Source organism: Brassica oleracea, chromosome C7 (genome assembly GCF_000695525.1).
Source record: "Brassica oleracea var. oleracea cultivar TO1000 chromosome C7, BOL, whole genome shotgun sequence".
In the NCBI taxonomy this organism is placed as follows: domain Eukaryota; kingdom Viridiplantae; phylum Streptophyta; class Magnoliopsida; order Brassicales; family Brassicaceae; genus Brassica; species Brassica oleracea.
Genome location: NC_027754.1, coordinates 15628298 through 15640267, shown reverse-complemented (window position 1 = coordinate 15640267; position 11970 = coordinate 15628298). Strand labels below are relative to the sequence as shown.

The following is an 11970-nucleotide window of genomic DNA, read 5'->3' as shown; positions in this document are numbered from 1 at the left end:
TTTATCGAAAAATGTACTTCATAATTTATATTATTTATGGATAATATTTTGATTTTTATTATATTTTCTTTTAATATGTCTACATAAATGTTTGTTTATTATTTATGAAAAAATAATATTATTCACCTAAAATAAAGAATTACGAAACATATACAATACAATTCTAATTAATGATAATATAAAATCTGTTACTTCTAAAACTATACACTATTTATTCCATTTTTTGAATGAAAGTATTTTCGTAAACACACAAAATATTTTGTGACGTTGCAATTGTACATACACACAATATCTGCTTCTTCATACTGACGTTACTGTGTTCCCTCTCGTGAGGTACGGACCGAGAGAGAACACAGGGTGCGGACCGATCATGTTCTTATGCCCGCACAGGGTGCGGCCGGTCACCTAGTATATATTAATTATCAAAACCATCACACTCACGACATGCAAGCAAGTCATTTGAATTTTTAAAGATATTAAAGGTGTGTCTCCCACGTAAAACCATCACATTTCGAAACCCAATATATAAACACATCTCTCGACCATAAAAAGAAATTCAAATCCAATCAAACTGAGAAACATAGAGAAAAGGAAAAATAATGAAGGCGGCCGTGGTATCAGTCCTCATCCTACTCGTGATTTTCGTGGCCTGGCCGGTATCAGCTGACAGGAAAGACTTACCTGGAGCTGGAGGATACGGAGGCGACGAGGACGATGACAATGACACAAAGTCTTGGTTTCCTTTGGACAATCAGTTATCACTGAGTTATTATGATAGGATTTGTCCAGATTTTGAGAAGATCGTTGCTACCAAAGTGAGAGAATGGACAAAGAAGGACTCCTCCCTTGGTCCAGCCCTCCTCCGCCTTCTCTTCCACGATTGCGGTGTCACGGTATTGCACTTATTCACTTATTCAACATTAATCGTTATTTAGTGGTGTATATATAATAACTCCTGACTCTCATGCAAAAGCTATATGTTATCGTTCATATATATAATTATAGTTTACATAGTTTTGAAAATGTCCTGATTAGTGGATGGTTAGTCTATATAATACATTTGAACGAGAAGATAACAAATCTTTTGTGAATGAATAACAACTTTCAGGGATGTGATGCATCCGTTCTTCTAGACCACGAAGGATCAGAGAGAAGATCCCCAGCGAGCAAAACCCTAAGAGGCTTCGAGCTAATCGACGATATCAAGTCTGAGATAGAAAAAGCCTGCCCTGGCTTAGTCTCCTGCGCCGACATCCTAACCGCAGCTAGCCGGGACGCAACCTTCCAACTCGGTGGTCCTTACTGGCCTAACGCGTATGGACGTCGTGACTCCACCGACTCTTACGCTAGAGATGTCGAGAAAGTCCCTTCAGGCCGCCGTGACATCACTGGCCTTCTCGAGACGTTTCAGTCTTACGGTCTCAATGTTCTCGACCTTGTTGTCCTTTCCGGAGCCCACACCATAGGAAAAGCCTACTGTGGCACCATCCAGTCGAGGCTTTACAACTTCAACGCAACTTATGGAACTGATCCGTCGATTGAGTCCAAATACGCAGATTTCTTGCGTCGCAAATGTCGTGTGGCTTCAGAGACCGTTTACCTAGACGCTGAGACTCCGGTGAAATTCGACAACCAGTATTACATTAATCTTCAAAAGAATATGGGAGTCTTGACCACTGATCAGGAGCTTGTGAAGGACCCTAGGACCGCTCCACTTGTGAAGGCTTTTGCAGAGCAGCCACCTCACATGTTCAGATAGCAGTTTGCTGTGTCCATGGCTAAGCTGGTCAATGTTGGTGTCATCACTGGCGAAGAGCGTGTTGGAGTGATCAGGAAGGTTTGCAGCAAATCTAACTCCAGACCTTACTGACTGAAAAATGGGAGCTGAGTTTATAAATAAATCTTGAAATAACTTCTTGTTTGGTTTCAATTGTAATTTTGGTACTCGCTGTCTGAAGATTAAAATGTGAATCTTGATTAAAATCAAAGAATTTATACACTTACCATTATATCTGATCATGGTTTTAATCGATTCAACATGATTAGAATTTGTCTGAAGGTTTATAATGTAAAATGAATCCTAAAATGTTATCTATAAATCAAGTAAATAATAGCTGTGAGAATAGCTTTTGATGAAGAAGTGAAACATAATCAGATTCAGACTTTCGGTTCAAGATCATGTTCGTATGTTCTCTATATACTGAAGCTCGCCAAAAAAAAAATAACAGTACAAAACAAGACTTGGCTACGAGAGGTGAAACAGAGTAAAACCAAAACTTGGGAGGAACTTAGACACGCTTGCCTCGAAGGAAACCCTTGCTGCGACGATTCTTCATCCCCATCTTAAACTTCTTCTTCAGCTTCCTCCCGATGGGTTTTAGAGACTTGTTATGCTTCTCACCATCCATTTCCACATCTGCAAACAACCATATCTATATATAAAACAGAACATTGCAACATATACATTGGATGTAAGATGAACTCAAACTATTATTGCCAAAACTCCCAAAACAAACAAAGATTCAGATTTACAGAAACTAGCATACTTGTAAATTCATGCAATTTCTGAACAAAAATTCTATAAACTTTTCAAGATTTGATAGTCAACATTACAATGCAAACTTAATTGAGTGATTCGGATGAACTTCAATTGTTAAAGATTAGGCAGAAAAATCGAACATACCGGAATCGTTAGCTATAGTACCGGAGGCAGAGGCGGACTCGGTGGTAGACGAGACAACTTCCATGAACGGAGAAGGTGGTGGTTGACGAACCGGTAACTTGGGGGCGGCGAGTGCGGCTTCGATGGCGGCGGATTTGGCGTCGTCTCTCGTTAGGGTGAATGCTTCCTTCTCCACTATTTCTCTTCTTATAGCTCTCAATCTCTTCACCCTCTTGCATCTCATAGATTTCGCCATTGTTTTGCGCTCAAGGAGATGCAAGAAATTAGGTTTTTGAGGGACAAGAGGGGTTTTTGATTTCAGCGTAGGATTTTGTTTATTATATTGTCTAAACCTAATTCTGTCTGGTTACTAGTTTAGCTGTATCCTCGGTTACGGCTCATTGAAAAGCCCAGTAACGATATTTATAGCCCCAAAATCAATACCCATTCCCTTTCTAAAAAATTTATATTTTGAAGTTTTCACATATATTAAAATTTGATTGCAAGTAGGAGCTGATCGAAGGGTTGAACGGATCGCAATTCATCACCATTTTGGAACACGAACATAGAAAATACGAGATTTTCTACCTTGTTGAAGATCTTTTAAATTTTGATTTTTAAAACATTATTTTTTATGTTTAACTATTTCCTATAATTTTTAGTCAACTAAAAATTCAATAAATACAATTAATTTATTCAAAAATTACAATTTATCATTTATAGCTAATAAAATATGCATTAAATATACGAAAAACTGATTTTTTAGAAATAATTTTTGTTCTTCAAAAACATCGATCATTTTGAAACAAAGATAGTACTTACGGGAAGAAGATTTAGGATCGAGCTCTAAATATGTGTAGAGCTAGAGCTGCGCAACCAGGTTCCGGTTTGGGTTTGAATTTTTTTTGGGTTATGAATTTTAACCTCATTCGGATATCACAAAGTTCAGCTTGAATTTGGTTCGGATTTAGTTGGGTTCTATTCAGTAACATTCTAAGATTGGTTGACTCCCATATATTTTTGAGTTTCAGATGTTACTCAGGGTTTTAATCTCAAAACAAGGATTTAGACTAATTTAGAACCAAAACTAAAATAAAGACTCACAATGAGGCAAAGACCAAACATCAACAAGTTGAAATGAGAAATGATCATATTACGTTTGAATCATATGTAATATCTTATATCTATATTGTAAACTAAAGTTAAACAGAAGCAAAGAACAACATTTTTCAAATAAAAACCAAACAATATTTATTGAAATGAAACCCAAACAAGGTTCATGCATGAAAATCAAACAAATAACACTTTAAATTAAATCAGTCAAAAATGAAATAAACTTGTCCGTAATATAAAATTAAATCTATCAGATACTACTTAAATATGTTAGAATAAAGTAAATATGTGGCCAAAAGAAAAAATAAATCTATCAAATTTTAATCAGATTTTAATTAAATCTGACTAAATGAAGAAAATCTGTGGTAAAAAAATAAATATATCAAATCATAATTAAATTTGTCAAAATTACGTAAATATGCAGCCAAAGGATAATAAATATATTGAAAACCAAATAAATCTGTCAAAAAACGGATAAATCGGTAGCAAAGGAATAAAAGTATATCGAATTTTATAAAAATCTGTCAAAATTAAGCGAATTTGTTGGCAAAAAAAAACTAAATTTAACTAAATCTGTGAAAATTTTATAAATATGTGACTAAACTTGACAAATTTATTATAAAAAATACGAAGAAATCTAATTAAGTCCATAGTATTTAAGATAAATCTGTCACCAAAAAAAGTAAAAATAAGTTTGTGGCTACATAAAACGTGAAAAAATAAGTTTATGAGTAATTGCATTTCCATAATTATTTTTTTGATATCAAAAGAGTTAGAACAGATACATAAATTAAATTAGTAATTAAAATATAATTAAAGTATAGTAATTAACTAATGAATTAGGGTTAAACTTACTTTTCCACTAAAATTGACAATAAAAAGCATACTGCTAATTTTAGATTTCATCACAGCCACATAAATTCACCAAAAGAATCTTGACCGTTGATGAATAGTTTTCTTTTTTGTCAATAATGGAGCCAAAACAGAGGATTAGGATGACGGGGAAGGTATCTCCACTGTGGAGTTTATGATCACAGATTCATTTATCAACTTACTACGCCGGTGGTTAGCCTTCTCGGACACGATCAGTCAACACTTCAACTTCCTGTAAAGAGACAACACGTCTTTTCCATATCTGTCGTTAAGACTGCTTGTTGTTCTTTCTTTTTTCAAAATTCTGTTACTTCGTGTGGTTCTCTCTGTTTGTATTAAGTTTATATTTCTAACCAACTAATGTAAAATGTCTAATCTTTGACAATATCAAATATACAGACAGATCTCTCGTATACAAAAGCAATCCTAAATCCTCTGAAAACGCCGAGGGAAAATGGTTTCACTTGAGCAATACCTTGAGGATGAGATGAACTTTACGATTCATTATTCTCCTGAGTTCTTCATTAGCCTCTATTCCTATCCTCCTGCAAAATTTAGCATAAAGATCAGTCACGAGATCACTAAGTTGAAAGAATGAACCAGCCTGTGATCTTGTTTCAGCTCTTACCCGATCTTGGAACCGCTCTTCCCCACAAGAATCTTGCGTTGGCTAAGTTTAGGAGTGATGAGATGCTGTTCGATCCTCAAAGACCCGTCTCGCTGCTCTCTCCAGTCCACTAGACGGTGCTCCACCCCATATGGTACTTCCTACGTTCGTGTAAGTTAGAAACCGATACAGAAGATTATTCTCAAGAAAAGGTTATTACCTGATGAACATGGTCTAGTAATCTCTCCCTAACAACTTCAAGAGAGATGTTCTTCATCACTTCTTCACTCATTGTGAATGGATCTTCCTCCCATGGCTTTGTTACTGCCTGGTCCATTAAATATTGGCTGAGATCTCTGACTCCAGATCCCTTTAGTCCTGATATCATGAAGTACCTTGAACAGAGGAACCTTATCTTTTCAGTTGCAAATGAAGAGACTTCCCTGTTCGTTGTTATTTAGGTGTTATGAGCTATCTATCTACCTTTCATATGCCGGGAGATTTTGGAACTCCTCAGCAACCTTTAATAGATCTTTCTTCTTCTCAACTAAATCAACTTTGTTCATACATAAAATGCGCTTCTGTTTCGGATTTGCTTCCTCTCCCATGTATGTAATCAAGCGTACAACTCTTGAATCCGGACTACATTAATCATACAGAATTAAGTTTGAGAGAGCTCTACATCTACATGCTAAAATAGCGCAAAACTGCAGTCACAAAGTCCAGTTCAAACAATAAAATGCTAACCTCAATACTTAAAACTATACTAAGATCAGTTAGGAGATAGATTTATCAAGAAAAAGATCTGCAAAGTGACTAACCAGGTGAGATGCCTGTGGACATCAAACATAACAATGAGGACATCAAATAGATCAACCGAAGTCCAAGCATTTTGCACACGGGCCTTGATGTCTTTGTAACCATACCCGCTTTTCTTGAGCATTAAACCAGGAGTATCAAAGAAACACTGAACACAAAAATCAAATATTTCAGTCTACAAATGATTGCATTCAAGTTCAACAATAAAATGCTAACCTCCATACTTAAACACACAACGACTAGTGAGAAAGCTTACAACTTGTGTATCCCCTTTTGTCAACACTCCCAACACTTCATGGGTCGTCGTGTTTGTCTTCCGTGAGGCAGCTGCAACCTTTGTTCCAACCTGTGCACATTGCAAGAACACAATCATACAACCAAAGAAAGCAACTTTACGATTAAAAATAAGAACTTTGAAGGATCGAACCATGAAGTTAGTGAGGGAAGATTTGCCGGCGTTTGGTGGGCCGATGATTCCGACGTTAAGAGACTTCTGGTCTTCTTCTCTAACCTCACCTTCACCGAGTTCGTCATCAGCTGATTCAAGAGCAGCCTCAAGGAGAGCCTTTGCGAGAATCCTCGACCGATCAATACTATCCTCATCTTCTTCTTCTTCTTCGGAGCTCTGTTTCTCTTGTGGGAACAGCTCTCTCTGTACTCTTTCTCTGTACCCTTTATCCCAATTGGGTTGTTTGGGCTTCTTCACGGGATCTTCGATTGAGTACTGACTGCCATCGAAAACAGAGTCTCCGTTGACGGAAGTGGGCTCGTCTAGATTCGGCTGCGCCGAGTAAGACCGGCGGATGAAGTTCTGAGGAAGATGGGTTTTACTGTAAGGTGTCTCCGTTCGTGAGATGGAGATTAGAATTCGTAGAGATCTAAAAGCTTTCATTTTTTAGCAACAATGGCACAGAGGAGTCGGAGGGTTTTAGACCACCATTATGCTAAGAGACTGGATTATTGTTTTTTTAATACTTTTTAATCGTAAAATTAAGAGATCCTAAAATTTAATTGTTCCATTGCAAGCTTCTTGTTTACAGATTTTTTTTTTTTTTAATTTTTTTTAGCTAAACACCAATTTTTTTTTATGTTTCTTATTAAACTTAAACTTTTTTTTAAAACATAGTAGAAGATAACATTTTAAACATTGATTTTAAAATAAAAACAAAAGAATTTGTTTGATGACTTTGTGAGAAGAATGAAAATTGTTTTGTGATTAAATAGAACTTGTGCGATGATTGTGAGAAAGAGAGAAGAAAAGATTTGTTTGATGAGTGAATGATTTTGTCTATAAAATGACCAAGCTGAATAAACACCTATATAGAGAACTTTGAAAGTGATGAATAACTACCAGGAAAGTGATGAATTTTGTTGTGAAGTTCAAGTTCTTGCCCCTTCCTCTCCTTGAAGATAGAACACTCGGGTGGTCTCAGAAAGTGGAACATCTCCTTTGTAGCAGCGTGACCTGAAGCTAAAGTCAAGGATTCATGCTCTTGATATTTTCAGCAAACAGCTTCATGCGGCTTTATGACAGTCCTAGTTTCCATCCAGTTAAGCCCATATCCCCTGCCCCTTTGTTTTTGCAGCTCTTGGTTCATGTATACATCTATAAAGATCTCCTTCCACTGGATAACTACTATGACTGAGGGAACAGATAACTCTGCAACGCAATGTACAGCCAGTGGCACCTGACTTAATCCAGAGCAGATTAATCCACAATCAAGTGAACTCTTAACAAACTAAAACATCCACAAAGACACGAAGAAGAAGAAGAAAGATTAAAACTTTACTGAACCCCATTAGCGAGCTTGAAAACCAAAACCACAAGAGAAAAATGAGCCTAAATGCAACGAAACAGAGCATATTAGTCCACAATCAAGTAAAGTCTCAACAAACTAAACCATCAAACAAAGACACCAAGAAAAAGTAGAAGAAAGATTAAAACTTTACTCAAGACATGAACAAAGCTATCATCTTTCATGAAACCCATTAGCGAGCTTAAAAATCAAAACACCCAATTTGATACCAGTAAGCAACCAAGAAGTCACCCAATTTCAGATCAGTAAGGATAACAGCAATTCAGAATATAAGTGCCTATTGAAAATAGGTTGATCGAAGCAAAAACAAACCTAATTAATATCATAAATTTTTTTAAAAAATATTTGAACCTGGTGGCAATACGACGATTGGCTAATTTGGGTTTGATCTTCGATCCTTGTTTCAGAGATGTGTTCATGATTTCGTCGCACATACTCTCGACAAAACACACACCCAAACCTAAAATAAAAAGGTAAATCAGATAAGAAAAACAAAAGGAAGACAGATGTTAAATCAACCAGAAGAAAGAAGAGAGCCAGAGCGCGAGGGGTTCCTCCTTTTAGTCGAGTATGTAAACATCTTTGTTTATGTGGCTTTGATTTCAGATAATGTGAAGACAACTTTGTTGTTGTTGCAGAGAGAAGAGGAGAAGGAGAAGCTCCAAAAGACGTCTCCTATTTAGGAGACAGAAGAACCGTTTCTTCTTTAATTAGTTTTTTTTCTTTTTTTTTCCTAATTTTAATTAGGCTAAGAGACTTGAATAAGAAACTGAGATAATGATCCTCTTAGAGGTTTTACTTGTTTTTCGGAGGATGAAAGTGGCAAGTGGCGAGAAAGTAATTAAATATTACCAGATAGCACCTTCTTTTTGTCAATAAACGCCACTTTGCACCTCTAACTTTGCATTTGACACATTCAGAGAATATTGTCAAATTTGAGGAATTTAACTGTATCAATGAAAGTTATACATGTTGTATTCGGGCTAAAATATTAATCAAGATGCAAGGTTTTATCATATTATATAGTATTTGTTGAATTCAGAAGAGAAGAGACAAAAAAAAAAAAAAGTCCAGCTTCTGAAAATCTGAATAAATACAAAACCCCATCATCATCGCCTTTCTTGGATGGTTTTCCGACCCAGTGAATTTGATGCATATCTCTAAAACGCCATCCGTACAGTGAGCCTACTCTTAGATATTCTTCTGTCTATGGCTGCATATCTATTTTCCACTGTTCTAAAATACGGCTAATTCAGACGTATATGCAATGCCATTTGCCTATGCGCTGAGCGGTCGGCTACTGTACCATTTTTACTTGTACGCTTAAATAATACGGCTTGTTCACAAACCAACTGAATCCACGTAAATATCCCCTATATATTGAAAGAGAAGTCACTTTATTGATTTCTGCTGACATGACATTAATATTGAGCTTCTCAGGAAAATTGTTATATTTCTATTGGTCGATTTTTTAGAATTTTTTTTTAATCAATCGCTTGGGCAAGATTTAGAATTAAGACAAATATTAAAAACTTTTCTTATTATTCAAACGGTAAACTTGCGCATGTTGATATCATATTTATTACATTGCTTACAAAATATTTTAATGTTTCTAATTATGTTGTTTGTTTTTAATAACTTTCCTTTCTAATATGGATTACTTGCGCAAGTTAAAATCATATCATATGCAAATCATTTTTTGACAATACACATTTAATATATTTCTTTAAACTATTTCATTATTTATTATGCAAAATATTGTGCTTCATTAATATGAGAAATAAATCGACTGTATATATATAGGAGACACCCAAGGTCTTAAAATACAAACATTCTCTTTTCATTCCTTAAAGTATTATTCACAAATCTCTCCTCTCGTACTATTACGGTATTACGACGATACTGCTTGTGTGCTAAGAAAAATGTGTTTAGACGCAAAGGCTCCTCATCTTTCATCGACTCTGCCACCCACTTTGCCTTGGAAGTTCAATAAACCTGTACAGAAGGACTAACCCGCCAAGGCAATGGGCACACAGAAGAGCTACGTTGTGTCATTGTTGTTATTCGACAGTATGTTTTCTTAGCATATAAATCACCTTTATCTCCTCTATACTTCTATCTGTTAAAATTTTGTTATTACATGACAGTGGCGATCGAACTCCAAAACAGAAGGTGAAACTAAATGTTACAGAGGAGAAACTGTTAAACCTGATGCTGAAGTACAATGGTGGAAAGCCAAGAGCTGAGGTGCGAGAGGCTCCAGCTTTTCTGTCATCCATCTTTTATCAGAGCCTTGATTCATTTTATATATTTTTATTCTTTTTGTAGACAAAACTAAAAAGTGCAGTCCAGTTGCAAGACCTATTAGATGCAACAAGAATGTTAGTTCCCCATACAAGGTAGAACCCTGAACTCAACTCTTTGTGTCTTGTCTCCAAAAAGCATGTATGGTCTATCTTTTCCATGTGTTGAATACTGGTAACGACAATATGGTCTTCCTTTTTTTATATGTAGACCAGGTCGTGAGAGTGATAGTGATCCAGAAGACCTTGAACATGCTGAGAAGCTTCGCCAAGCTAAAGCAGTTCTTGAAGAGGTTCTTTAGTACTTTCTCTTTTTTTGTTGAATATAGTCCGGGGAAAGTATTACATAGTATCATTTAGTAATACTATCTTATATCATTTTTTTGTTGAATATACTATCTTATAAGTAAGCTAGCATTATGCATTTTTTATTTAATTCATGAAGCCATTTTCTCACAGCAGAGAACCTTTTGGAATGGCGCATGGAGGAAATTTCTTAGGGATACACAGGAAGGTTCAACTGAAACCGCTGAAGTGGGATGGTGAAGGTGAAGAAGAAAGACCTGTAGAGGCCCTTGTGATTCTTAAATACGCGGTGTTCTAACTCACGCTGGTAGAAAACAAGTGTTTACATACTCTACCATTTAATTTGTCATTGTTATATATATATATATGTTTTCCAAATATGGAAGAATTGTTTAACTTATTGATGTTTGCTTCATCTGCATGCAGGCAGAAGTGCTTGGTAGATTCTTCCGATACAATATGTATCCAGGTAAGACCCCCTGATCTGTTACTTTTATTTTGAAGTATTTCACCGATGAAATGGCCTTAAATTATATGCTTTTTTTTCAGGTGAAGGGACTGGTTTGCTTCGTCTCCATAGTACATACCGTCATGACTTTAAAATTTACAGCTCTGACGAGGGACGTGTTCAGGTACGTACACCTTTTACATTGATACTACTGAAGATAATTAAGTATATGTGTTGGAAAAAAAATGTTTGAACAGGTTTGCATATGTTGACCAGATGTCTGCAGCTGCTTTTGCTAAAGGCATGCTTGACCTAGAAGGACAGCTGACGCCAATCCTGGGTTTCCCTTCTTAATATTATATTGCTGGTGCTTAATTTGCAATATCATCATGTGTTTACTAATAATGTCTTTTTATCTTTCTTGCTTCTCAAGGTTTCTTTGGTTAGCAAGGACTCTTCCATGTTGAATGGTCTTGATACTGCCAGCATTGAAATGGAAGCTGCCAAGGTTTGTCCCATGACTTGAGTCATTTTTGAAGTGTATGTATCAGTCAATCAACAAGATTGATTTCATTATAATTGGACTATATGTGCAGGCTAGATTGAGTGAGATTGTAACGTCTGGCAAAAAAATGATCAATGAATTACTACTATTTATTATTATCAAATCATAGTAGTAATTATCAAATTAAATACACAAAAGGCAAAACAAAAAGAGAGAGGCATAACATAAAATAAGTTGGCATATTAAATTGCAAATAAGCCAAAATATTTCAAAGCAGTCAAACAACCTAGAAAATTAATAATCGAGCCAGCTACCTTTTTTTATTAGACCGGATATTAGTTCCACCAATAATCGTGGTCAACTTACCAACATGGTGCATATATGTCAAATGGACAAATCTACGTTTAACTAACCCAACCTGTAAGGGATTTAGATTTTTTTTGTGAATCTCGTGGACTGATCTATCGCAGATTGGGGTTCATAGGTGAAGTTTCAAGAAATTGTTATAATTTGATTG

At 35.8% G+C, this 11970-nt stretch overlaps 4 protein-coding genes and 1 long non-coding RNA gene across 11 annotated transcripts; 2 read left to right on the top strand and 3 right to left on the bottom strand.

The window, feature by feature from the left end:
* The first annotated feature begins 589 nt into the window (after nt 1-589).
* On the top strand, nt 590-1881 carry LOC106305030 (peroxidase 7-like). The gene is made up of 2 exons (XM_013741408.1): nt 590-893; nt 1109-1881. The coding sequence occupies exons 1-2, from the start codon at nt 600-602 to the stop codon at nt 1757-1759; spliced, it is 945 nt and encodes a 314-aa protein (XP_013596862.1). The 5' UTR covers nt 590-599; the 3' UTR covers nt 1760-1881.
* A 252-nt stretch (nt 1882-2133) lies between these two features.
* LOC106304164 lies at nt 2134-3011 on the bottom strand. Its single transcript, XM_013740559.1, has 2 exons — nt 2684-3011; nt 2134-2416 (listed from the first exon to the last, which is right to left on the bottom strand). Exons 1-2 carry the CDS (start codon nt 2916-2918, stop codon nt 2289-2291), a joined length of 363 nt encoding a protein of 120 aa, XP_013596013.1. The 5' UTR covers nt 2919-3011; the 3' UTR covers nt 2134-2288.
* Nucleotides 3012-4909: 1898 nt separating this feature from the next.
* LOC106301156 (GTP-binding protein ERG-like) lies at nt 4910-7075 on the bottom strand. The gene is made up of 7 exons (XM_013737496.1): nt 6502-7075; nt 6331-6420; nt 6077-6222; nt 5739-5897; nt 5476-5650; nt 5277-5416; nt 4910-5193 (listed from the first exon to the last, which is right to left on the bottom strand). Exons 1-7 carry the CDS (start codon nt 6964-6966, stop codon nt 5109-5111), a joined length of 1260 nt encoding a protein of 419 aa, XP_013592950.1. The 5' UTR covers nt 6967-7075; the 3' UTR covers nt 4910-5108.
* A 247-nt stretch (nt 7076-7322) lies between these two features.
* LOC106301157 lies at nt 7323-8675 on the bottom strand. Of its 7 annotated transcripts, none has more exons than XR_001262165.1 (3): nt 8411-8646; nt 8243-8351; nt 7323-7762 (listed from the first exon to the last, which is right to left on the bottom strand). XR_001262165.1 is itself a non-coding variant. In XM_013737497.1 (3 exons), the coding sequence occupies exons 1-3, from the start codon at nt 8469-8471 to the stop codon at nt 7577-7579; spliced, it is 360 nt and encodes a 119-aa protein (XP_013592951.1). In that variant the 5' UTR covers nt 8472-8642; the 3' UTR covers nt 7323-7576. The 7 variants fall into 7 exon arrangements, 1 of the variants encoding a protein (XP_013592951.1); XR_001262162.1 differs by having other exon boundaries at nt 7323-7813; nt 8411-8644; XM_013737497.1 differs by having other exon boundaries at nt 7323-7766; nt 8411-8642.
* A 1443-nt stretch (nt 8676-10118) lies between these two features.
* Nucleotides 10119-10461, top strand: LOC106305681. The gene is made up of 3 exons (XR_001263035.1): nt 10119-10138; nt 10220-10290; nt 10406-10461. It is a non-coding gene; the product is annotated as an uncharacterized LOC106305681 (long non-coding RNA).
* Nucleotides 10462-11970: the final 1509 nt, after the last annotated feature.

What these genes read in the sequence shown, in the direction of transcription:
- LOC106305030 (XM_013741408.1), top strand. Translation starts at nt 600, where the DNA reads ATGAAGGCGGCCGTGGTATCAGTCCTCATCCTACTCGTGATTTTCGTG. An exon ending in TCCACGATTGCGGTGTCACG is followed by an intron (nt 894 to 1,108) that starts GTATTGCACTTA and finishes AACAACTTTCAG; the next exon opens with GGATGTGATGCATCCGTTCT.
- LOC106301157 (XM_013737497.1), bottom strand. Translation starts at nt 8,471, where the DNA reads ATGTTTACATACTCGACTAAAAGGAGGAACCCCTCGCGCTCTGGCTCT. An exon ending in TGGCTCTCTTCTTTCTTCTG is followed by an intron (nt 8,352 to 8,410) that starts GTTGATTTAACA and finishes TTTTTATTTTAG; the next exon opens with GTTTGGGTGTGTGTTTTGTC. An exon ending in AATCGTCGTATTGCCACCAG is followed by an intron (nt 7,767 to 8,242) that starts GTTCAAATATTT and finishes CTCTGGATTAAG; the next exon opens with TCAGGTGCCACTGGCTGTAC.
- LOC106301156 (XM_013737496.1), bottom strand. Translation starts at nt 6,966, where the DNA reads ATGAAAGCTTTTAGATCTCTACGAATTCTAATCTCCATCTCACGAACG. An exon ending in GTCCACAGGCATCTCACCTG is followed by an intron (nt 5,898 to 6,076) that starts GTTAGTCACTTT and finishes TGATTAATGTAG; the next exon opens with TCCGGATTCAAGAGTTGTAC. An exon ending in AAGAGCGGTTCCAAGATCGG is followed by an intron (nt 5,194 to 5,276) that starts GTAAGAGCTGAA and finishes TAAATTTTGCAG; the next exon opens with GAGGATAGGAATAGAGGCTA.
- LOC106304164 (XM_013740559.1), bottom strand. Translation starts at nt 2,918, where the DNA reads ATGGCGAAATCTATGAGATGCAAGAGGGTGAAGAGATTGAGAGCTATA. An exon ending in TACTATAGCTAACGATTCCG is followed by an intron (nt 2,417 to 2,683) that starts GTATGTTCGATT and finishes GGTTGTTTGCAG; the next exon opens with ATGTGGAAATGGATGGTGAG.